Source organism: Aquila chrysaetos, chromosome 14 (genome assembly GCF_900496995.4).
Source record: "Aquila chrysaetos chrysaetos chromosome 14, bAquChr1.4, whole genome shotgun sequence".
Taxonomy (NCBI): domain Eukaryota; kingdom Metazoa; phylum Chordata; class Aves; order Accipitriformes; family Accipitridae; genus Aquila; species Aquila chrysaetos.
Window position 1 is genome coordinate 4,556,278 of NC_044017.1, and position 21,207 is coordinate 4,577,484.

At 42.1% G+C, this 21,207-nt stretch overlaps 1 protein-coding gene across 6 annotated transcripts in view; it reads right to left on the reverse strand.

The window, feature by feature from the left end:
• Positions 1-21,207, reverse strand: part of CLYBL (citramalyl-CoA lyase) — a 175,674-nt gene that overhangs the window by 74,504 nt on the left and 79,963 nt on the right. For all 6 annotated transcript variants that reach the window (XM_030036504.2, XM_041128699.1, XM_030036503.2 and 3 more), the window contains one exon: positions 9,423-9,612. In XM_030036504.2, the coding sequence (XP_029892364.1) occupies positions 9,423-9,612 (190 nt within the window). The remainder of the gene's footprint in view (positions 1-9,422; positions 9,613-21,207) is intronic.

Here is a 21,207-nt window from a genome sequence, read left to right on the forward strand (position 1 = left end):
GAAATGAAGAAAAAAACCTGGCATGTTTTTTGCTTCTTTGCAAAAGAATTCCTTAGTCAGAAGCCCAAACTCTGGGCATGGCAACGTGTAACCTGGGGACACATTAAGAGCTTTTGTGCCCCTAGAGCCTGCTGCTTACTACGTAGCCAGCAGAGCTATGCAGGTTTAGATGTGAGTCAACAAATGCATGTACTTCCTAATGTCTGTCCCCGTTTATTATGGCTTTTACGACAGGGACGAGAAAAATCACAAGAGTTGCGTATTGTGTTCTATTCTGGTATGTGAGTGTGCAATGAATTCATGGCTCTGGATGCTCTCCAGTTTCAGTAAGCCAGAGATGTGATTTTGTAGCTATTTTGGATACCAGCCTGTTCCATGAAAGTGTATTCTTTTGGTGTATAAAGCACTGTTTAACGTACAGTCTTTTCACAATTCAGAGAAAAAAGTAATTCATAGAATACGTAAAAACCAGGGCTTTAGAGAATTGTAATCCATGTGTTTTGTCTTCTGTTGAACAGAGATAAATTACTCCACTCTAAGTTGAAGGGATGTCATGGCATGGACTTAGTTCATGGTGGAAATAAAAGGGTGGGTTTAGATGGTTCTATGCTTATTTTGGGAATGGTGTGTTCTGCAACTAGCACGACACACGTGCCTTCAGTTCAATATATAGTGGTGCACAGGAGGAAGAAGCTCAAACTCCTGAAGGGCTTAATCTTGAATTACTCATTTAGACACAGATGTCCTTAATTCATTGTGAAATGTCATCTGAGTAAGGACTGCAGAATCTGCAGCATCATAAGTATTGTGGACTCCTGCTAACTGGACATACAGTGGAAGGAAATGAGGCATAGGTACTGGTGCTTTAGCTCCCACCACTGAATGCTAGGATCCTTTTCTCTGGTTTCCAGAGGAATATTAGATGAAAGCAAAGGTACAGAGGTTAAACACCATGCTTTCAGCTGACACCTGCCAAGGTTCCCAAGCCTAGCCATGGCCACACACATCCTCACCCTCATCTGCAACTTCCATGTGTACAGCTACACTGTTCCTCCATCTGACATCAAAAATTCTTTTCCCTTACCCAGCATCCCACCACAGTTCCTCGGTTTGCTACCTAGTAACACTACTAAACCCCAGGTAAACAGGTAACGCTTAAACAGTTTGGTAAAATAAACCACAGATTTTGCCCATAATCTTCTGAGGATCTCTAAGGTTGCCCCCGCTCCTCACCATCCTGGGACAGGTCCAGCTTTGATGGTACCAATGCACTGGGGAAAGTACCATGCATTTCCACCTTCCCTTACCTACCTCTCTTACCTAAGTCAGACCAAAGGTCCACTAGACCACTACCTTGACTGTGACTGTAGAGATACCTGGCAGAAAAGTTTATCAAAGAGGGCAAGTGCTGTATTCTCTGCGTGTCCTACTGCTTTCTGATCCATGTCCCTGTTAATGGGGTCTGTGGGTTTCCTCATGTTTGGCCTGCCTCTCTGTTTTCAAAATGTGGCCCTTGCAATGTGGAAGAATAAGCAGGACAATAGAAACTTGGACATACAATCACGTTCCTCTGCCTGCTCATGGCCAACAAAAAAGCAAAGGAGACCTGAAGCAAATGGCGTTGAGTGCTGAGAACCCCTGTGACCGCGATCTGGGCAGTACCTTTATGTTTTCCTCACTCCCAGTACCATTGCAACCTTGACAACACAACCCAACACGTGGCTCTGCATGCAAACAAAAGTCTGCCCAAATTTGATCCAACAGATTGTTTCTAAGCTACATGTGCATACTGAACTTTTTGTATTGGCTTGGTCTTCCATAGCACACTTGAAACTCAACGGCTCCCTTCAAGCTAAGTGCTAGATGAGCAGCAGCTGTGCAGCCAGGTCCTTCCTAATACGAAAACCGATGAAATATATTGAAAACTGGTCCAGAAATGTGCAGCAATACATGACTTCCAGTCCTGCAATTAGCCTTCGACACCCAGCTGTGCTGATGAGCCTGAGGACAGTGGGCTACACACAGAGTTGAAGTACTGTGAATTCCAAGTCCATACAAACATTAACTGTATGTTTTAAAATATTTTCCCAGGTCTATTAATGTATTTCTGCCTGAAATCCCTGTTAATACTGAGCCAAGACATTTTCCCTACGTTTCTAGACACCGTTCTGTCAGCAGTAATAGATATATCAGAACATGTCCAAGTCAAACTTAATTGGATACATCTGAATCAGTGGAAAAGAAATAACTGGCAATTCAAAGGCTCTGCTCGAAGAGACACAGGCATTACTGAGCTCATTAAGAAGAAAATTGCTGAATATTGTGATCGTCCTTATGAATCCTCAAATCTTTATGTAAGGAAGATGATTGGCTTGTAGAGTAAAACAATAGGAACAAAAACTTTTATTGTCACAGTTACCACTCAGGAGTGGCAGTTCTTCCAGGACCATGGTGGGATTAATAAGGAAATGAAAACACTTTACAACTTTCATAAAAATGTATATTCATCAGAACTCTTCAAGGATCAAAAAGGCCTTGCAGAGTTTCACTGTACAGTTCAGCTTCCCTACAATAAACCAGAGAGATTTTGGACTCCCCAATTCCTACAGAAGAAATTTCCCATGCTACTGAGAATTTTAATAATGGCAAGCCACCGGGGAAAGCAGCATTCCCATTTTAATTTTGTGCATCTTTTGAAGAGAAGTCACCCTACTATGCGCCTGTGTACATTTAATCATTCTCTACACACTTTATCAGCAAGCCTTCTCCCTGTAGGAGGAATACAATTAGGTACAGTACTAATTTGTTATAAATAAAGCAAAGACCTGGTAAAATAACCTAGTTATCAATGTTTCACGCAACTGTGCCTATGAAGTACTAGCTAACATTCTCACTATGAGCCTAGAGAAATACCTGCGGCATTGATAAATCCTAACCAACTTGGCTTTATTAAAAAAAAAGATTATCATCACATAATACAGGAAAACTGTTGATTTTAATTGAAGTAGCTAGAGATTTATGGAAACCAACTGCAGCTTTTTTCCACTGATACTGTAAAAGCCTTCAATAAGATCAATAAGGAAATGCATTTCAATAAGGAAAGCCTAGGATTTTTTTGTATACCACGCTGACCCATTTTATGTATTTATCTCCACTCCCAAATTTAGTTGAAGTGTTATTTTATATGCAAGAGCCTCTTCTCATCAGTGATAAGGAATAAAAAGGTCAGAAGGCCTCAGATTAGGGGAAAAACGGTAGGCAAGGATGCTCTCTTGCCGGCGTGCTGTTTGTTCTGACCCCAGGATCAGATCACTGGAGAGGTGGAGGAGGCATTCTCATGGAGAGAAATCTCCATAAAATCAGCATGTATGCGGATGATCTGCTCTTAACTGTAATGAACCCAGAGTCATCTCTTACACATGCGTTATTCATAATGGAACAGTTTGAAAAGTGGTCAGGCTTTAATCCTATTTTTAAAAACAGACGATTCAAAAGAATTAATTGATTTTTTTTTTTCTTCCATGCCACAGCACAGCAATGATCTTTTAAGTGGCTACAAGATATTAAGTAGGAACAAAATTATGCTATGACCCTAAGAGGCCATGCTGCGGAGAAGCAAAATAGGTCCTTCCCTATCCATCCTCTTAGCCCAACCGAGCTTCCCCTCACTGCTGAGGGGAGCGGGGAGAACAGAAGAGGCTCAGGGGCTGCTATTTCCCCTCTCGAGGAAGGGATATGAGGAAGGGACAGAGCTAAGGCTTCCTCTTCCCCAGCTTCTCTTGCTCAAGTGCTGGAGGAGAGAGCAACTTCCTTCTAGAAGAGACAAAGTGATAAAATCACGATTCACAGCAAAAAAGACTTAGGAGCTTAAACCCTAATTGGTCCTATGTCGTTCTACAGGGCAGCCCTGGATACCAATAACTTTTATTGGATGAATGAGATCTATTTCGTGCCAGAGGAACAACAATAAAATTTCCTATTTTCAAGTGTTTTGTGCCAGAGAACCGCACAGACATTTCCCAGCCATGGGTACACTCCAAGGGATTGCTTTTACACCTCTGATACAAAAAAGGTGAGGAGGAACACGGGATTTTGTTTTGATTCTTAATTATAACACTGGCATTCCCCATGGAAAGAAAAGGCCAAATCCTAGCCCCTTAAAAATTTGCCTGAGATGATAATTTTCAAAGGTCATCTTTGGCAGAAGGGACTGTGCCCTGCCTGGCCTGATGGCACACTAAAGAGCTACAGAGTAAGGTGCCGTATATCCCAATTATTTAAAACCACCCTACTGACCTCATTGAAGATAAAGCCACTAACAGGACTGGTTTCGAGGCATCAAAATGCTCTGAAACTCTTGTCAAGGACTCAGAAAGAGGCATAAACACTACAGTAGCAGCTCCAGCTGGTCTCTTGCTAGGCTGGCCTGGCAGCTAAGACCTCCTGGATGCTCTGGAGAATAGCAGCACTGAAGACAGGATCCTGCTGAAAAAAAATGCTTTTCTAGCAAACTCCTGTAGGGGTGGTAACCTTACAAGACCTACAGGAACTAACTACGAAATCTCAGCCCCCTCTGCCCTTGGAAAATGAAAGCACTGGCATGGAAATCTTCCTTTCTGCATCAGGAGAAGGAAACTTTTCCACCCGATAAGAGGTTCACCTGGCATGGAAGCACAGTGGGTAATGCAACTCTGCAGAGAAAGCTATACCAGGGAGTGCTGGCTTGGCTGAGAGCCCTTGAGATATCTTCAGACAGCTCAGCTCCTGCACAGAGACCTCTCAATGGCATAACACGCAATTCAGCTTACTGGCTTATATGACTTGGTCAAGCACATTGATGCAGCCATCTTTTTAATTTTTTTTCTTTTTTACAATTAAAATGAAAGAATATTCAGGCCTCCTCCTGTGAAGAGCCAAAATAGATGCAGCCTATTTTTGTACCATTTTACAAAAAGTCTTTAGAGTGTGATGCATTTGCAACATATCAACACTGCAATCTGTATTATTTCTAATTTTATAGTTTTAGAACTTCTATTTGAACTGTTCACTTAAAAATATTGTCAAGTGAGCCATTCTGAGTAATTTCTTTAAAATGTATAGCAACACTGGAGAAACTTTACAGGTACTTTAGTGGGGAAGAGCTCTTCACCTGCGAATTCCCTTTAGTAGTATTCAGTTCTCCCCGCAACCAAACCCCAAATTTCTGTTGTAGAAATTCCCAACATCTTACAGAGTCAGACACCTGGAGACATAGCTGACAGTCCACACCATGTGACACTATGCATCTGAACCTCTAAAAACAGCGTGTGGAGCCCCAACCAGGATTTGAGGTCAGCATGACTAGTAGGATATGTTCAGCAAGACTAAAGCTAACTTTTAAAAGAAGGCTGAAATTTTCAGCAACACTGGGATATCTTCCTACCATCTTCCCTATTCTGAATTTTTTTAAGACCCCCTACAGCTCTGTCCAGTCCCAAAGGGGTTGCAAAAGATCCATGTGTCCTACTCGTACCAGGATCAGCTTTCAACCTACTTGCAGGCTCAGTATTCAGCATACTATAACTTTGCTTTTTAGCCATTTCTTCCCACTGGTTCCCCTCAGAAAATTTGCTGAGGACTTTTCTCCTTGTGAACTTCTTGCTGCAAGGTGATTTTTTTTCAAATTAGTCAAAATATCAACTAGAAAAAAAGACTGAAAAGAAGGAGATGTCAACAGATGATACCTGAAATCACGGTCAGTGCTGTAGCTCTTGAAGGTAAGAAATGCAGACACCAAAATGGTATGCATATTAGGGTATGGGTATGGGCTCCATTCTTCGTGTGCTCTCTGTGAGCCACTACAAAACATAATTGTGGGTGGAGGGCACAGGGGAAGATATCTTCCAAAACTTCTTTGAGAGAAAATATTGTATAGAAAACTGTTAAAAATTTTTAATTTAGACTACAAATGTTATCAGTTTCAGTTATAGGAAGTTCATCTTCCTTGTTTCCCTCTAAATGAGAAACCAAAGGGAGCTGCTGACATTCCAGATTATTGATCTCTCCAAATATAACTTAATCCTAATACAATCCACAGAGCATCTTGTTAAAATAGACTTGTTAAGATGTGGTTCAAACTTGCTGCTTGGATTTGATGCAAGCGAAGGCCTTCTGTAGACGGGTAAGTTTGGCTCACAGCACTGTGAACCTTCAACCAGGTCCTGATTTTCCCAAAACCCAACATTTCTGCAGCAGTTTCAAGAAAATCTATACGTAGCATTTTTAGTGATATAAAATACAGCAATAAGTAGTCAAATTCATCAGTACTATTCATTTTAGGAATAATGATTAAAGGACAGACTCAGTGTTGCTGTGTTTCCCAGTGGTTATTTTTTCTTAGTTTGAGATGACCCATTTGCAATGGGCCACTGAATACTGTACTTCATGCATGTTCTTGACATATCTTTCACACAAAGTCTCCAAACACCTCAGAAACATTAATAAATTAAGCTGCAAGAGCAATAATAATTGCAGCTTCACATTCACAGAACCTAAGTGTCAAAGTCTTCCTGAGTATCTGTGGCAGATCTAAAAATGAAATACAATCTTCCAATCACTTTGAACGACACTTTACTACTAGATCATGCAATCACACGGTCTAATTCAGGTTGGAAGGGACCTCAGGAGACGACCTCGTCCATCCGCCTCCTCAAAGCGGGGCCAGCTGCTGCTCTACACCAGGTTGCTCATGGCTTCATCCAGCCAAGGCTTGAATACCCCCACGGAGGGAGGATGCACCACCGCTCTGGACAACCTCTTCCAGCGTCTGGCCACCTGCGTGGGGAAGATTCTTCTCCCTCGTCTCCGGTCAGCATCTGCCCTCGTGCAACCCGCGGCCGTTGCTGAGCTCCTCGGAGAAGAGCCTGGCTCTGCCACCCACCCTCAGGCTCCCCTCAGGCAGCAAAGCCTCCGTCAAGGACCAGCTCCTTCTCCAGCATGACCAAACGCCGCTCCTCGGGCTCTCCTCCTGCGCCGAGACCACCTCGGTGGCCCTTCCCGGGCTCCCTCCCGTTGCTCGCTCGCTCTCTTGTCCCGGGGCCCACGGCCGGGCACAGCTCCCCCTCCCCGGGAGACCCTCCAAAGCCAAGTGGAGGGGAGGGACGCCTCTCCCGGACCCGCCGGCTGCACCCGTGCCAGCACAGCCCGGGAGGTGGTCGGCCACCTTTGCTGCGAGGCCGCAGCGCCGACCCCGTTCAGCTTGCCGTGAAACAGCGCCCGGGGCCTTTTTGGCAGAGGTGCCCCCAGGGAGTCACACCCCCAGCCCGGACTGGTGCGGGGGGTTGGTTACCCCAGCCTGGCGCCGGGACTTCGTGTTTACTTTTGTTGGACTTTATTACATTTCTGTCAAGTCGTTCCTCCAACTGTAAAGCCCCATCCGAGGAGCAGCTCTGCCCTCCAGCATATCAGCTGTACCCTGGCGTGTCCCGTCTGGTCACGCGGACCATCTTACTTAAACAGACCCTAACTTCATCCTCCCCTACTGTGGCTGCTACCTCCCTCTCCCAAGTTTTGCTCCTAGGGGATGACCTCGGAGGCCTGAGAGCAGACTCGGACAGTAAGGCTTCATGGAGCAGTGGGTCCACGCTTTCCCTGGTTTTCCTTCCCATTTTTGCTGCTGATGCACTCGTAGTAGCCATTCTTGTTGTCCCGCTCACCCCTCACCAGTCCAGATTCCAGCCAAACTTTGACCTTCCCCGTTCTGCCCCTACGTGCCCCGACCACGCTCCCGTGTTGCTCTTTGGTAGCCTGTCCCCACTTCTAACTCCTGTCTGCTTCCTTTTTGCATTTAAGCTCAGTCAGGGGCTCATCTGTCGTCTCGAGTTCCTATTACAGATTTTCCCCCTGATTTCTTTGAAATATTTTACCCAGTGGCATAACTCCCCTTCACTTCGACAAAGCTAGAATTTTACCACCCTTTAGAAATTACCACTATCAACTTTGTCACCTTGATCATCAAATTTTGTTTTGCTGTCATCCTCTATTACAAATAGATGCTTCAGCTATAAATTATTTGTTTGATATAATTAAGCTGCACCTAAAAATACTACAGTTTAATACCCAATTGCGTCTTGCGTCATCTTACAGCAGCAGCCTCCCAGATATGACCTAAAAAATACTAATTCACTGTGACAGCAGATATGATCTTAGTCTTCCACACAGAATTTTAGCAACTGGAAAATGTTTTCCAACTGTCTTCAGCAGTACACGTGAACGTTCAGCAATGCTATTTTCACTTTTCAGAACTAAAATAGATATATGCAAACTTTGTAAACTTTTTTCTTTCCAACATACGTGTAAGGAGCTGAAGGTTCAAGAGGGCACTATCCAAGAGAGTCCTTCTGGAAAGCATTAACTCCCAAGAAAAAGAAAAGAATAAAATTTCGTCCACATTTTTGAGATGACACGGGAAAATATTCAAGCCTATTTTCATAACTTCCTGGACAACACATTCATACTGAAACCCTAAACACTGTTTGCTGTAGTTGAAGCACTGTAACATGGATAGGAAAACTGACAAATACGAAAACTATATGATGGCAAACTTACATTCCTGTTGAGAAATAGCTTTCACTAGGAAACATTTACACCAGTTTCTCATAATTATTGTTTAAGATGGTGGACTGGGCAGTGTTAGGTTTATGGTTGGACTCAATCTTAAAGGTCTTTTTCAACCTAAATGATTCTATGATTCTGAGATGTGAAACATTTTTAAATTGTTATCTTCATATATTTAAAAACTTTGCTTGCAAACAAAACTGAATGCATCCTAGATCATTCTCTCTTCTTTCACAATTCAATGTCAACGAAAACTTGGCACTGGTACTTGACACATCTACATCTATCTCCCGCTCTGCTCTCCAGCCCTGCTTTCTTGCAGCTCCTTCCATCTAAACTGCCCTCCAAACCCTGGTACACTCATGTTCTAACTTCTCCTTCCTTCAGAAACACCCCTAACAGCGTTTCTTCCAAATGCTGTTTTCCACACAATCTGAAGATGCTTTCATTTCAACAACAAACCCCCCACCTGGTGATTCCGATATAACTCTTCCTTTCCTGCTTCTCTTCGCACAGACCATTTCCTCCCCTTCCCTAACAAATATGCAGCAATAATAATAGTATCTCCCACTCTTCTGTGATGAGAGCTTACGGCCAGCTCCGTATTCCTTCAAAACTCCCTCCCCACTTACTCACACGGGATCTCTTTCAGTTCTGGGTAAGCAGATTTTCCCAACACCTTCACAAAGCCTATCACTGTTACATTATTTTGTTTATCTTAAGATTTATCTTTGTCTCTCTGGTTGTCACTTCCCCAAGGCAAAGGCAATGTCTTTCCACAAGTTCTCTTTAGCACTGATTATATCACACAGATAATTTAAAATTACCTTTCTGTTCAGAGCCACACCATCTTCACAGTCCAGCACCGCACAATCTACATTTAGTGACGGGATTTTTCGTATCTTCTTTTCATCATCTGCAGGTACATACAGCACAGCTCGCCTGGGAACGTACTTGTGAGATGATGCAAAGTGATAACTAAGCTTAGGAACACCAGCTGGCAGAGGAGAATCCACCCTGTAAAGGATATTGTTGAAATTAGACTCTTGGCTACAATGCTGTAAAGAATAATTGACTATATTTTAAAAGAGAAATGTTCCTACCTAGATAGTGGCTGATTGGGGTTGTTTATGTTTTTTTTTTTTCCTTAGGAAGACTCAAGGTAGGGAGATATCAGTATTACAATTAATTACAGTATGAAACTCCAAAACGACTATGTTCAACAGAAGTTGCAAACTTAAATACTCAGAACTGAAGAACTGCCACGGCTGAGGTTATCCATTCAGCCTTAATTAGACTGCCCGTTCTGTGCGCTACGACAAGTATTAAATACCGAAGGGGGGGGTTGGTTTTTCCCCTGTCACAGGACTCCTCCATAGACTGGAGGTTGTGATGGGAACGGATCAGGACTGCTTTAGAGAGGGGGCTGCTATCTGCCACGTTTGCTCCAGGAGCTGGACAGCACGCTGTGAATGAAGCTGGGGTGTTGGTTAAAACAAACATGAGTTTGTGCCGTTGATTTTGCAACCTTAGCGTTATATCAACAGACGTATTTTCATGCAAATTTTAAATAAGCAAAATGGATGGAGGGGGAAACAAGGAAAACAGGAACGAAAAACCCACGTAATGTGGAACCTCACTAATCCCAACACGTCCTCTCAGAAGCCTCCAGACCTTCAGATCCACAGTACAGACTTCCAATCACAGCTCATAAACCCACCAGCATCATCAGCAGGTTGTCGGCTGCGGTGCCTTTTAAAATTTATAAATGCTTTGTGCACCACACTTCAGCGCAGGTGTGAGCCTGTGGTGCCACATGGCTTGAGTGGGTGGCATCCGTATGGCCCGTAGGCGTCGGGTTTGCGGTGGTCTCCACCCCGTGCTGGTGATCGCGGTGAGGGACCAGCTAACCCACCCCGAGCGCAAGCTGGGTTGGTGCACTTGGAGGCAGTGGGGCTGCTGGGGGAGGCTGCCCTTGAGCGCGGTAGGGAGCTTGCTTTGCTCCATTATTACAAGCACAGAGAAATAAATTGCAGAGGGTGCCACTGCGTTTCATGGCCTTCCAAAAAAAAAAAAACCCTTGCCTGCTCCTGTTCCTCCCCATTTCATGCTGTATCCCCGAGCCCTATTCTGCTACATCAAAAATGAGGACAAAATAATACAATTTGCCTTCATACTCGGAGCACAAGTCACACCACAAAATAATCCTACCATATAACACCATTATGCATTATCATGTATATTATTCAGCACTTTGAATAATGGAAAGCTTTTCTAGCACCATGCTGAACATGTCATTATCGCATCATGTCAGGGACCCATGCATTTTCCTATGCCCTTCATAATAATGCTTCCCAAGTTGCTGCACTTGGATGACACACAGCTACACGTGCATGTGGGTTTTCTTCAAAGTGAACATGACTAACACTCGCAAACACTTGGAAATGAGTTCAGTGAATTGAAATCAGAACTGATGTGGTGTGTCGCTGACAGACCACTAACATATTTGCCTTTCTAAGCTAACCCCATTGAAAAACCCTCTCTTCCCCTCAAGTGTGCACCCTAAAAGTGGAATATAAGCCTTGGGTTAAAAATACGAAGAAAGCTTCTATCACATTTTAGCTCAGTAAAATAAATCGAAAAGGACAACTATTTCACCATCTCCTCTGCTGTGTCTCTGCACGTTCTGGGTGGACCCACTTTACGAGCCCACAAAACCCCGCGCTGCCAGACTCTTCTTTGTAATATGCCTGGTAATGCTTAATTCAGCCTAAGAAATGAGGCAGTTTTGCTGTTAAACAGAAACGACACCCCTTTTTCTTACAAGTGCCAGTGCTACCCTCGTTAATAAATCTTTATCTCTAACAGCAACAGCTTCAAGACTTAGGTGGTGGAGGTCCTGACAACACCTGGAGACATGCAACTGAGATCCACTGAGTCTCTCCTAAGTACCCTCTTTGCCCCTCTCTCACGAACCACTTCATGTCCCCTGCCTCGTGTTGAAGTGGGGATGGTAACACAACTTGTGGCAACTCAAGTGGCTGCTGGTTAAATCCACTTAATCCCATTTTCTTGCAGTAGTGCACTTTGGGAGAGCAAGGAGGAGGTGGAAGAGTGGTTTATCTCAAATGGAAAGAGGAGGGTCTTTTTTCAGTGTGACACAGAGGTCAGTAAAGAAGTCTGCAGTCCTTCACTAAACGTATATGAGGGGACAAAAGTGATTAGTTTCTATTCTCTTTCTCTGATGGCTTCAACCCTGTAGTTCCCAAAGGCACAAAGGAGTCAAAGAGCTCAGCCCATTAATAGTTAACTCCAGCCTAGAGCCAAGCAGTCCCTGAAGCACCCTTAATGACTGTTTCTCACCAACCCTCCAACCCGCCAGAAACCTGATAGACGTGGCTAACACCATAATCTCAGAGCACGCCGAGATGAGGTCTACCTCCTGTCACACAGGTTTCCTAGGATTTCTTCTGGGCTGTCATCGAACCAAGGGCTGTTGGATCAGCCCGTTTCCCTCTCGCTGCTGCAAGGACCACAACGGCGGCTCTGCTCTGCATACCACGCACAACGGCGTGTCGTATCGTGTAGGTAAAGCCGTCGTTACCTGCAGACCAGGTTTAGTCAGGTCTCACCACTGAGGTCTATGAACATTTGTTTAGATGGGGGAGCAGTATGGCTTCTCCATCAGACTGCCTGACTCCGAAGAAATGGTAGATTTTATCCATTAAAATATCATCACCTAACAGGCTTAATGTTAGAAATACTTTCGCCCAGTGGCTATTGGTATCTCCTTCTCAGCTAATCAACTTTGTAGCCACAAGGGCCCAAAACACAGGTTTCTCAGGACACAGATTATTATAAAAATATACTGTCAATGTGTCAAATTATTAGTCTTATGGAACATTTTACCAAGTTGAAGAAGCAATAATTTTTTCAAGAGGTATGGCCAGAAAAAAAAAAAATGTATGGGAGGAACCGGTGTCAGTGGACCAACACAGCATCCTTCTCCTTTCAAAACGAAGAGCTCTAGAAATGCACATGTAAAATAAGAGTTTTCAACAAGTATGCTTAGGTGTGACTGCAGTAAATGTTTTCATATGCTATTATTTTGACATAGATTCTTAAAAAATCATCGTCTGTTCTCACCGTGCATTTTCCTTGCATAGTCATATTTTATGTTCTACAATAAAATGAAACATAGAGGAAGAAGCAGATTTGTTAAGAAATCCATCTGCCTATAGTCTTTTTTAAAACAGTGGCAAGGCCCAGGGTGCTATGCATATGAGCAGTTAGCTACTCTGGAAGGAAACACTATCCTGATTATCTCAACTTCTGTTATTTTGATAGAATAAAAACATCCCCAGCAGTTACTTTTTTAGGACAAAAAAACCCACACAGCACTGCAATCTCAGAGGAAGAAAATCTTACATATGTTTCCTGACTGCAAGTATTTTAATGATTCAAACTAAGCTTGACTATGCTTTAAACTAAACACATGGACATAATCCAAGTGAATTTGCTAAGACAATGTTTCTTCCTTTAAGCACTGTAAGTTAAAACAAGGACTAGGCTATTGGGTAATGCTCATTAAATTGTTTTACAGCAGCATATTTTCATTCATAGCGTCTAGCAGCACGCTGAATGCTCTTGGGTCTTGGAAATGAAACTAAATTTCTTCAGCAAACATAACACTCTACTAAAGTCTTCATCAAATATGTAAAGGTAGCTGGCAAGTTAAAGTTACTTGTGATCCTCTGAGAACCGTTTCACCCAAGAGCAAATAGTTCATCCTCAGGAAGGAGAAAACAAAACCTTTCTGATTACTAAGAGGCATTGCACTTCGCAATGGCAGCCATACAGTATGACTGCAACCGGTGAAATGACCCCAAATTATACACATTTCCCTGCTGTAAACTGCATTTTCACATTCCAGCATTGCTCATACTCACACATATACTTAACTGCACACACCTGTGCAGTTCTCATCGGAGCCAACAACCTATAGCTCACAAAATATAGTACTCCCACAAGTGATTTTCAGGATCAGCACTTTAACCCGTGCCTCTGTTCCGTGTTTATTTGCTAGATCAAATCAACCCTGGAAGAGACACTACACCGTGACCTGCCTAACACATGGAAAAATACCCGTTGCTCTATAGGCCAAACCTCTCCTTCTACAATCTTTGGCACAGTGTTGGCAAAGTGTTTCCGAGGACCATTTTTAGGCATTTGACTAAAACGATTAAAAAAGCTGGATGATTTCCACAATGCGTATTTCTGACCTGTATGCACATAACTGCATACCAACCACAGTCCCGGATATCTGCGGTGCTGCGGCAGAACGACAGAAGCGACCCAAGACCTAAGACCCCACTGAACACGACCCAGCTAATGCAGCAAAATCTCCTACAAATTATTTACCCGATGTGTGCGAAAAAACCCCCAGAGTAAACATAATGGTTTTCCTATGTCAAATTTACTAGGGAGTAGCTCACAATCATACACAAATAATCTACCAAAGACAAAGGGAACTTCTACGAAATTACAAAGCCCCGCAATTTGCATAGTAATTCTTTCTAATTAAGAAAAGGAGATATAAGTTGTTTGTTATAAACATCAGCAGGCCCTGTGCAAATACGAAGGGCTCGCAGCCGAGCTGAGTATTTGTCGAATCAAAGCGACTCGCCGGAGAGTTTTATTGGTACAGCTGCGGCGCATGCATTTTATCACACATGCTAATAATCCTGGTTATGGCACTAACATTTTAATCATTTGTACTGTGGGCTTGTTTCTCAAACAATTAGCACTAATGAATGGCCAAAATACCTCGGATCATATATGTCTAATTGCAGTCAAGAGCGGTTATTGTCCGCATGTACATTTCAATTCACCTCTGGGGATAATGTTTGTTAATTGTATTTCTTTATATAGCAAGTGAAAAAAGGCTGTTCACTCAAAAAGGGACTAAGTGTTCTCTTCTTTCCCTTTGTTCCCACAAGAAGCTAAAGTCACTTCAAGAGGCACTTAATCCCATCATCCATGGTTACAATTGCCTTACAGCATCAATCAAAAAGAATCTGAAGTAAAATGATGCAGCTATATTGTGTAATTAAAAGCAATTCAGGTAGTTATTGCTTGGGGCATTTTCCAGGTCCAAATACTTAAAATGGCACTGCGGGGATGCTAAATACTGTAGTGTTTTAAATTTGGTCAACTACAATATCTCACAGAGAAAGGGGAGGAATATGCAAAAAAAAAAATCTCCTAGTGTGTATTGTAAAGCGAAAGAAAAGAGGAGGAACAGCTAACGTTTGAAGTGACAAAATCTACAAGTCTCCATATAAAAGGGAAATAAAAATATCAAGAAGAGAGAAAAGAGCAGGAAAAAGAAAAGGATGGCAGTTTTCAAGGAAAATAAATTCCTCGCAATTGTTAAAAAGTTAACATGTGAAAAAATGCTAACGTTTCCTCGCATGGAAAACAAAAGCTCATGTCACAAGCTTTACCATCAGAATACAGGTCCCTGAAACCTTTGCGCTTTCCTAGTGGAAATAAATCCGAGGTAAACTGAGCAGTTCTTCTTTGGGAAAAAAAAAAAAAAAAAGAAAAAGACTTAGGTTAAAAGAGAAGAGCTATGATATTTACTTCTGAATAAAGCCAGAACTTCCCGAAGGTACTTTACCTAACAACTGCCACTAACCCTGATCCAATTATGCTAAAATTAAAACTGGGGGGTTATCAACATATCAAACACTCTGCTTTACATTTTCATTTATTCCTTTGTTCCAGACCCACTACGGTCACTTCCCTGACCCTCCGAAAACTAATTAAGAACTCCCCCAAACCTAACCGGTCGCCAGGGCAGGCAGAAGCCACCAGCTCTCGTGGTCTGAGATCTCTTGACAAGCAGCTTTCCTTTACCAGTGCCCTGGAAGAGGCTTTGTCTGATTTTAAACTCCCCCAAAAAGGCTGATGATACGATCTCGCACCGATGTAACGGGGAGATCAATTCCCCTGAAGCTGATGGGAGTTATACGGGTATAAAACCGGCCCCCGTCCCTCAAGTTTGAAGAGGGTGAAAGAATAAACCCTAACGCTTTCACAGCATCCTTAGGGAGACAAGGGGTCTGCACCCAGCCGCGGGGACTGAGCGCGGTGGGCTGAGGAAGCGCTCACAAAAACTCGGCGAATTAAGAAATTTAACCCCCGTAACAACCAGCTTTGGATATCAAAAGGGACAGATTGGAGGGGGTTGCTCCCCTGAGAGCGGTCGCCTGCTGGAAAAACTGTAGCGGGGAGAAATGAAAAGGGAGCTTCCAAGTGACCTTTAGTAAGCGCTTGCTCCAACTGATAGGACACATCGCATTATAGCCAAAAAATAGAGAGGTGAGCCAAACGGGGAAGGAGAGCCCTGCTGATAAAAAAAATCATGATGCAGAGAAGCGTGAGCAGAAGAAAACAGTTTAGGGTCTAAATGGAAACTGAGAACCAAATCCAAAGTTGCTGGCAAGTCGTTTTAGGAAAAAATATGTATCTTCGGCTGCTGTTTATAATTTTTTCCTATCTCCAGTAAATAGATGTAAGTCATATAACTGAGAAAAGATTGAATACAAACCAGGAACTTACTGACAAAGCCTTAAAATCATGGACCTCTAAGCCATAAAATGATAAAAGGCTATCATAGGTTAAATAGTTAACCAAACTTTCTCCTCCCACCAGCACTAAAAGTAAAAAAAAAAAAAAAAAAGACCTTTTATTTACCCCACCATGTTCTTTCAACTACATTTGACCCTGTTGTTTTGGTTCACTCCGAGCTTCACCATGCCTTGAATTGCTTTGACTGAAGATCAGGGTTTTTTTTTCTTCTCGGTTCAAAATGGCCAAATTAGACAGCCAGGATAAAAATAAAAGGACCACTGGCTTCTCATATTACTAATGTCTCCTATTTTCACAGCAGCAAAAATAGTCTGTTTGTGAGGAAGAGGAGAGCGCTACGGTTCTTTGACTTAATATGGGAATTTTTAAAGAGATTTAAATAATGGCTCAGGGTGACAAGGGCTGCTGCTTCTTACTAATGGCAACAGGCTGCTTCTCTCGGGCAGCCTGTGTGTGTGTGTTTGCTATCATCCAAGGTTAATTGGTGTCCTGTCTTGGGGAGCTTTAACATACGTGACATACAGTCGAGAGTTTGCTCCCTTCCTTACGGTGTGGATAACTCTGAATAACTCGTCATGCCCATAAAGTATTCCCGAGCTGAGCTGCGCCTCGCTTTGCTTTTACCATTAGCAAAGTTTCTGGCTCCTTGGGATGCTTTCTGCTGCTTCATCAAACCCACATCACTGCAGGGCAATGGAAAAGCACTCTGTTTGTCTGTGTCACATTCGCTTTGCCACATTAACCAAAGGAAGGTGTAGTTCAGATAACAATTCATTTCCCTGTTTTCCTAAATATAAAGATATACAAATAAACATAAACACTAAACATAAACAGTTTTGAAGTTTTAATTTCTATAAGCAAATTTTAAGCACTTGCATGTATCTAACTAATGATGATTCTAGGTTGCATTTTTCAAATCTACAACACTGTAAAGAGACTTTGTAAAATTTTGTCCAGCTATACGTTTTCCCAACGGAAGCTCTTGCATTACACATATTTTACAGAACTGCAACTAGCAGCTGCGACAGAAAATTACAACACATTTTAAATAACAAAAACATCCCACAATAAAGATAAAGATTCAATAGTATATTGAGAGGTTTAGAAATGACTACACATAAAATGAGCCTTTTTTAAGATGTGCATTGAGAAGCAAGAAGAAATTACTTTGGGTGTATGACATCAACGTATGATTTGCTTTATCATTGTTGTGTACAAACCGATATGCAGCAAATGTGCTCAGGGCTGTGCAACACAAAGGAAAAAGCATGGCTTCTGGGGTCAAGCATCTTCCAGTTCAGGAGGAGGATCAGGCACATGTCACCAACAAGCTGTCCTGGAGCATTCCATGCCAAACTCTTAGGAAGTGAATATATAAAATCCACAAATCTGTAATGGTTGCACTTTTATGGAGTCAGACCCGTGTTGGTGGCCTCTGCAGAAAAGCTGAACTTTAAGGAGATTCTTTACGTCACTGCAAAATCACTCTTGCCTCTTCCAATTCTGCCCTCCGGCTCACCGTCGGGCTCTTCCCTTCCTACTCATTCTGCCCCAACGTTTGCACACACACCGACTCTGCACCCACCCACATCTCCATGTACCCGTACACAAAAATTGGTAACAATGTTTGGACAGAATTTGTTTTCTCACTGAACATGCTTTTCCCCTCTTTTCTTCCCCGCTCCCTTCTCTTCCCTCCGTGCCGGTGCCCGCACCAGGATACGGGGAGCATCCCCACCACCGAGCTCTTGCAGCTCCCACCACCGGTCCAGCTGTGTGCACGTCGGCTAAATGCTGCAAGGTCAAGATCAAGACCAGCATTTGAAAATTCAGCGCTAATTACTGTGATTACAGTCCGAGTCCCAAACAGCCAAAGCCTCCGGAGCAGTTTAGGAGCAGGCTGCTAACGAGTTATATGTAAAATAAGAAACAGGCACTTGATAAAGTCAGAATCAATAAAGTGCCATTCCCGCCTGTTAAACGACCTTGCTGTAACACAGAGCCACTATGTTCACCAGAGCCTATGCAGGTTAGATACCCGTATCTGCAGTGCGAGAGAAAAGGAAAACAGTACAGTCCTTAAAATCCATTCTGATTTACATCTGAGTTAAAATAAAATTACACTAAAGACGTGCCTGAGAATATTTAGCAGAAGGAAATGAATCGAGCGTCAATACACTGGTGCTGCAGAAGTCAGAAGAAAGACGAGATGTGACACCCACTTTGGGTCTTTCAGAATTTCTGATTTTTTATGACAAATTGTCGTCTTTGTAATTTTGGTTGTGGTGGGGATATTTTACAAACGGAGGTTCCCTTCATGTTTCTGAGAATTTTTCACTGAATAGGCCGTATTTCATCTTGATTTGCAATTTACAGCAGTCTACACTTAGCCAAAGCACAAACAGCTCGACGATTCCTGTACTTAGAAATGTATGTAAATTACACTACTCAATAAAGCACAGACATTTTTACTACTTAGGAAAAACAAAACAATATTGCAGTCTTCTCTGCACTTTGAGATTGCTCCTGTAAACGCACTCAAGCATGTGCTTAGCCCAGAGAAATCAAAAGGACTAGTCAAACACTTAAAATTAACCATGTGCTTAAGTGCCTGCAGGACTGGGGATTAATTTTGGATTATGAAACTGTTCCATTTCCATGTGTTCTTAGGCTATACATGGGCCAACCTGCTATTTTCAGGTTTTGGCACAGAGACTTGTGCAAAATTGAGACTTAGATGTATGCAGATGCAATCCAGCTGGTGAATATCTTTTAAACAATATAAAGATGCTTGATCTCAGCTGGGGAAAAAAAAACCTGCATGATATTTTCAGAATAAGATTAAAAGCAAAAATATGATTTATATTTAGCCAAGCATTATTTTCTAGAAGAATTATTATGTAGAAGAATTATTATGTAGAAGAATTATTTTGTATTAAACTGAACTTATTCAGAATGGTTTCTGTGCCAAATAACTGAGCAGTGAAGAACAATTTAGCAAGCAATTAGTAAATATGAAACTGCTGAAGAACAGAACTGTAAAACTAAAATGCACGGCAATTACATCAAAAAAATAAAATGTTGTAATTACATCAAAGCTGATGCAATATGACAGAAAAAAGAACGAATGCACAATGCTATTAGATCAACAGCAAGTGTAGCTACACCAATTGAAAACCAACCGCTCTCTGCTTTTGAACACAAGCCTGGTGGAAATTTTAAAATATTTCCTAAACGGACGATAAAGAAGAACGCCTGCAAATCCCACAGCGCTCCAGGCAACACTTAACTTTAGAAATGTCTACAGGCAGAAATACTACCCTGCAGTATGGCTCAGGATGGCACAAACAAGCATCTGTGTTTATTTTTTAACTAGTCAGATTTATAAGAGCAATGAAATCCCTACATAAGCATTTTATATTGACCTGATATGGACTTACTGTTTTAACCAGCTTTTTAACTAACTCCACAAGTTAATAAAGGCAACTACATGAATCCTTACTGCCTATACATTAAGATAAGAAAAACATTCATTAAGCAATATCCAGACTGTTTTAATTACAGGAATATCACTCTTATTTGTAGTATAATGTTCGTTAAGTACAGTATAACATTTTCTTAAAGTGCCCCAGAGGCAGTTAAACTCTTGATTAGCTATAAAACCAAAAAATCTCCCTTAACTTCAATCACAGGAGTTAATGCCTACTGCAATGAAATTCCAGTACTTTTAATCATACAAAAATGTCATATGTAAATCTTATTAACCATGAAAACATTATATAAGATCAAATGAATTTTCTCTGCTGCTATCACTACTCAGTGCTAGCAAAACGTAGGAATCTTTCTATGACAGTTGTGGTAGTAACAGTAGTAAGTCCAGCCCTATTTCCTTTGAGAATGAAATCAGCTGAAAACCAGATCTTATTTTATTAATTTCAAAAGATAGCAGGGAATGCCCCTAAATCCTGACTTCTAGATTTTCATGCCTTTAACTATGTCCCTGTTCAATTATCCAAAGTTAAAACATACAAAACGAGTAGCAGTGGTGGGATTAAACAACCTTATGCAGACTGCAGAACCTTCTTGATCTCCAGTAAATAAACACCTGGCAAAGCTTTATTCTCCAATAATAAAATTTCCTTTTTCTTCTGCCTTTTTCAGTATGTTACGAGAATTAACATTATTACCGCTTTTGTACAGATGACAATGAAACACCTACGTTTTCTTCAGTATTTCTCCTGCATCTGCCCATTATTCCATACATCTCTTGAAAAAAAAACCTATTCGTTTTTTGTTTGCTAACAACACCCACCAAGAATTCAAAAAATCATGAACAACATGATGCATTAAAAATGGCAACATTTTTAAAGTGCGCAATGAAATACTATTTTCTGGCTCTTGTGTCCCTGGCTTCGTATTTTCAAGCTTTTCCTTGCAACAGTCAAAGGCAGAAATTTTCTTTAAAAGTAAAAAAAAAAATAAAGGCGAGATTTTAGGAAGCCGGGCTTAAAGGACATACCAAATATTGTGAAACTAATGATAAAAAGATGACAGTTGTCAATTCATTTTGATCTTCCACATAGGCAGCTGAAGGATATTTTTATTACATGGAAACAGGCGTACCAATCCCTAACTCAGCAGCAGCCCTCCAAAATCATCTCCTTGGTAAGGTCAGTAAACTAAAAATGGTAAATTTAGTGCCCAAGAGCCTCTTCAGGCTCAGCACACCTCTAGCCACCGAGTTCCCCTTAGCGAGCGATAAGCCTTTGCACGGCGCTACCTCGAAAGGGACAAAGCCCTCACCCTACCGAGCTGGTGGGGCAGGTCCTGCCGTTCCCATGGGTGCACATCTGGGGCATGTTGGTAAAGCCCTGGGGGCACCCTCCGAGGGGCAATTCGGCCATAACCCTGCTCCTGACCCAGGCAGTTCATTAAGCGCCTTGAGGAGGTGAGCAC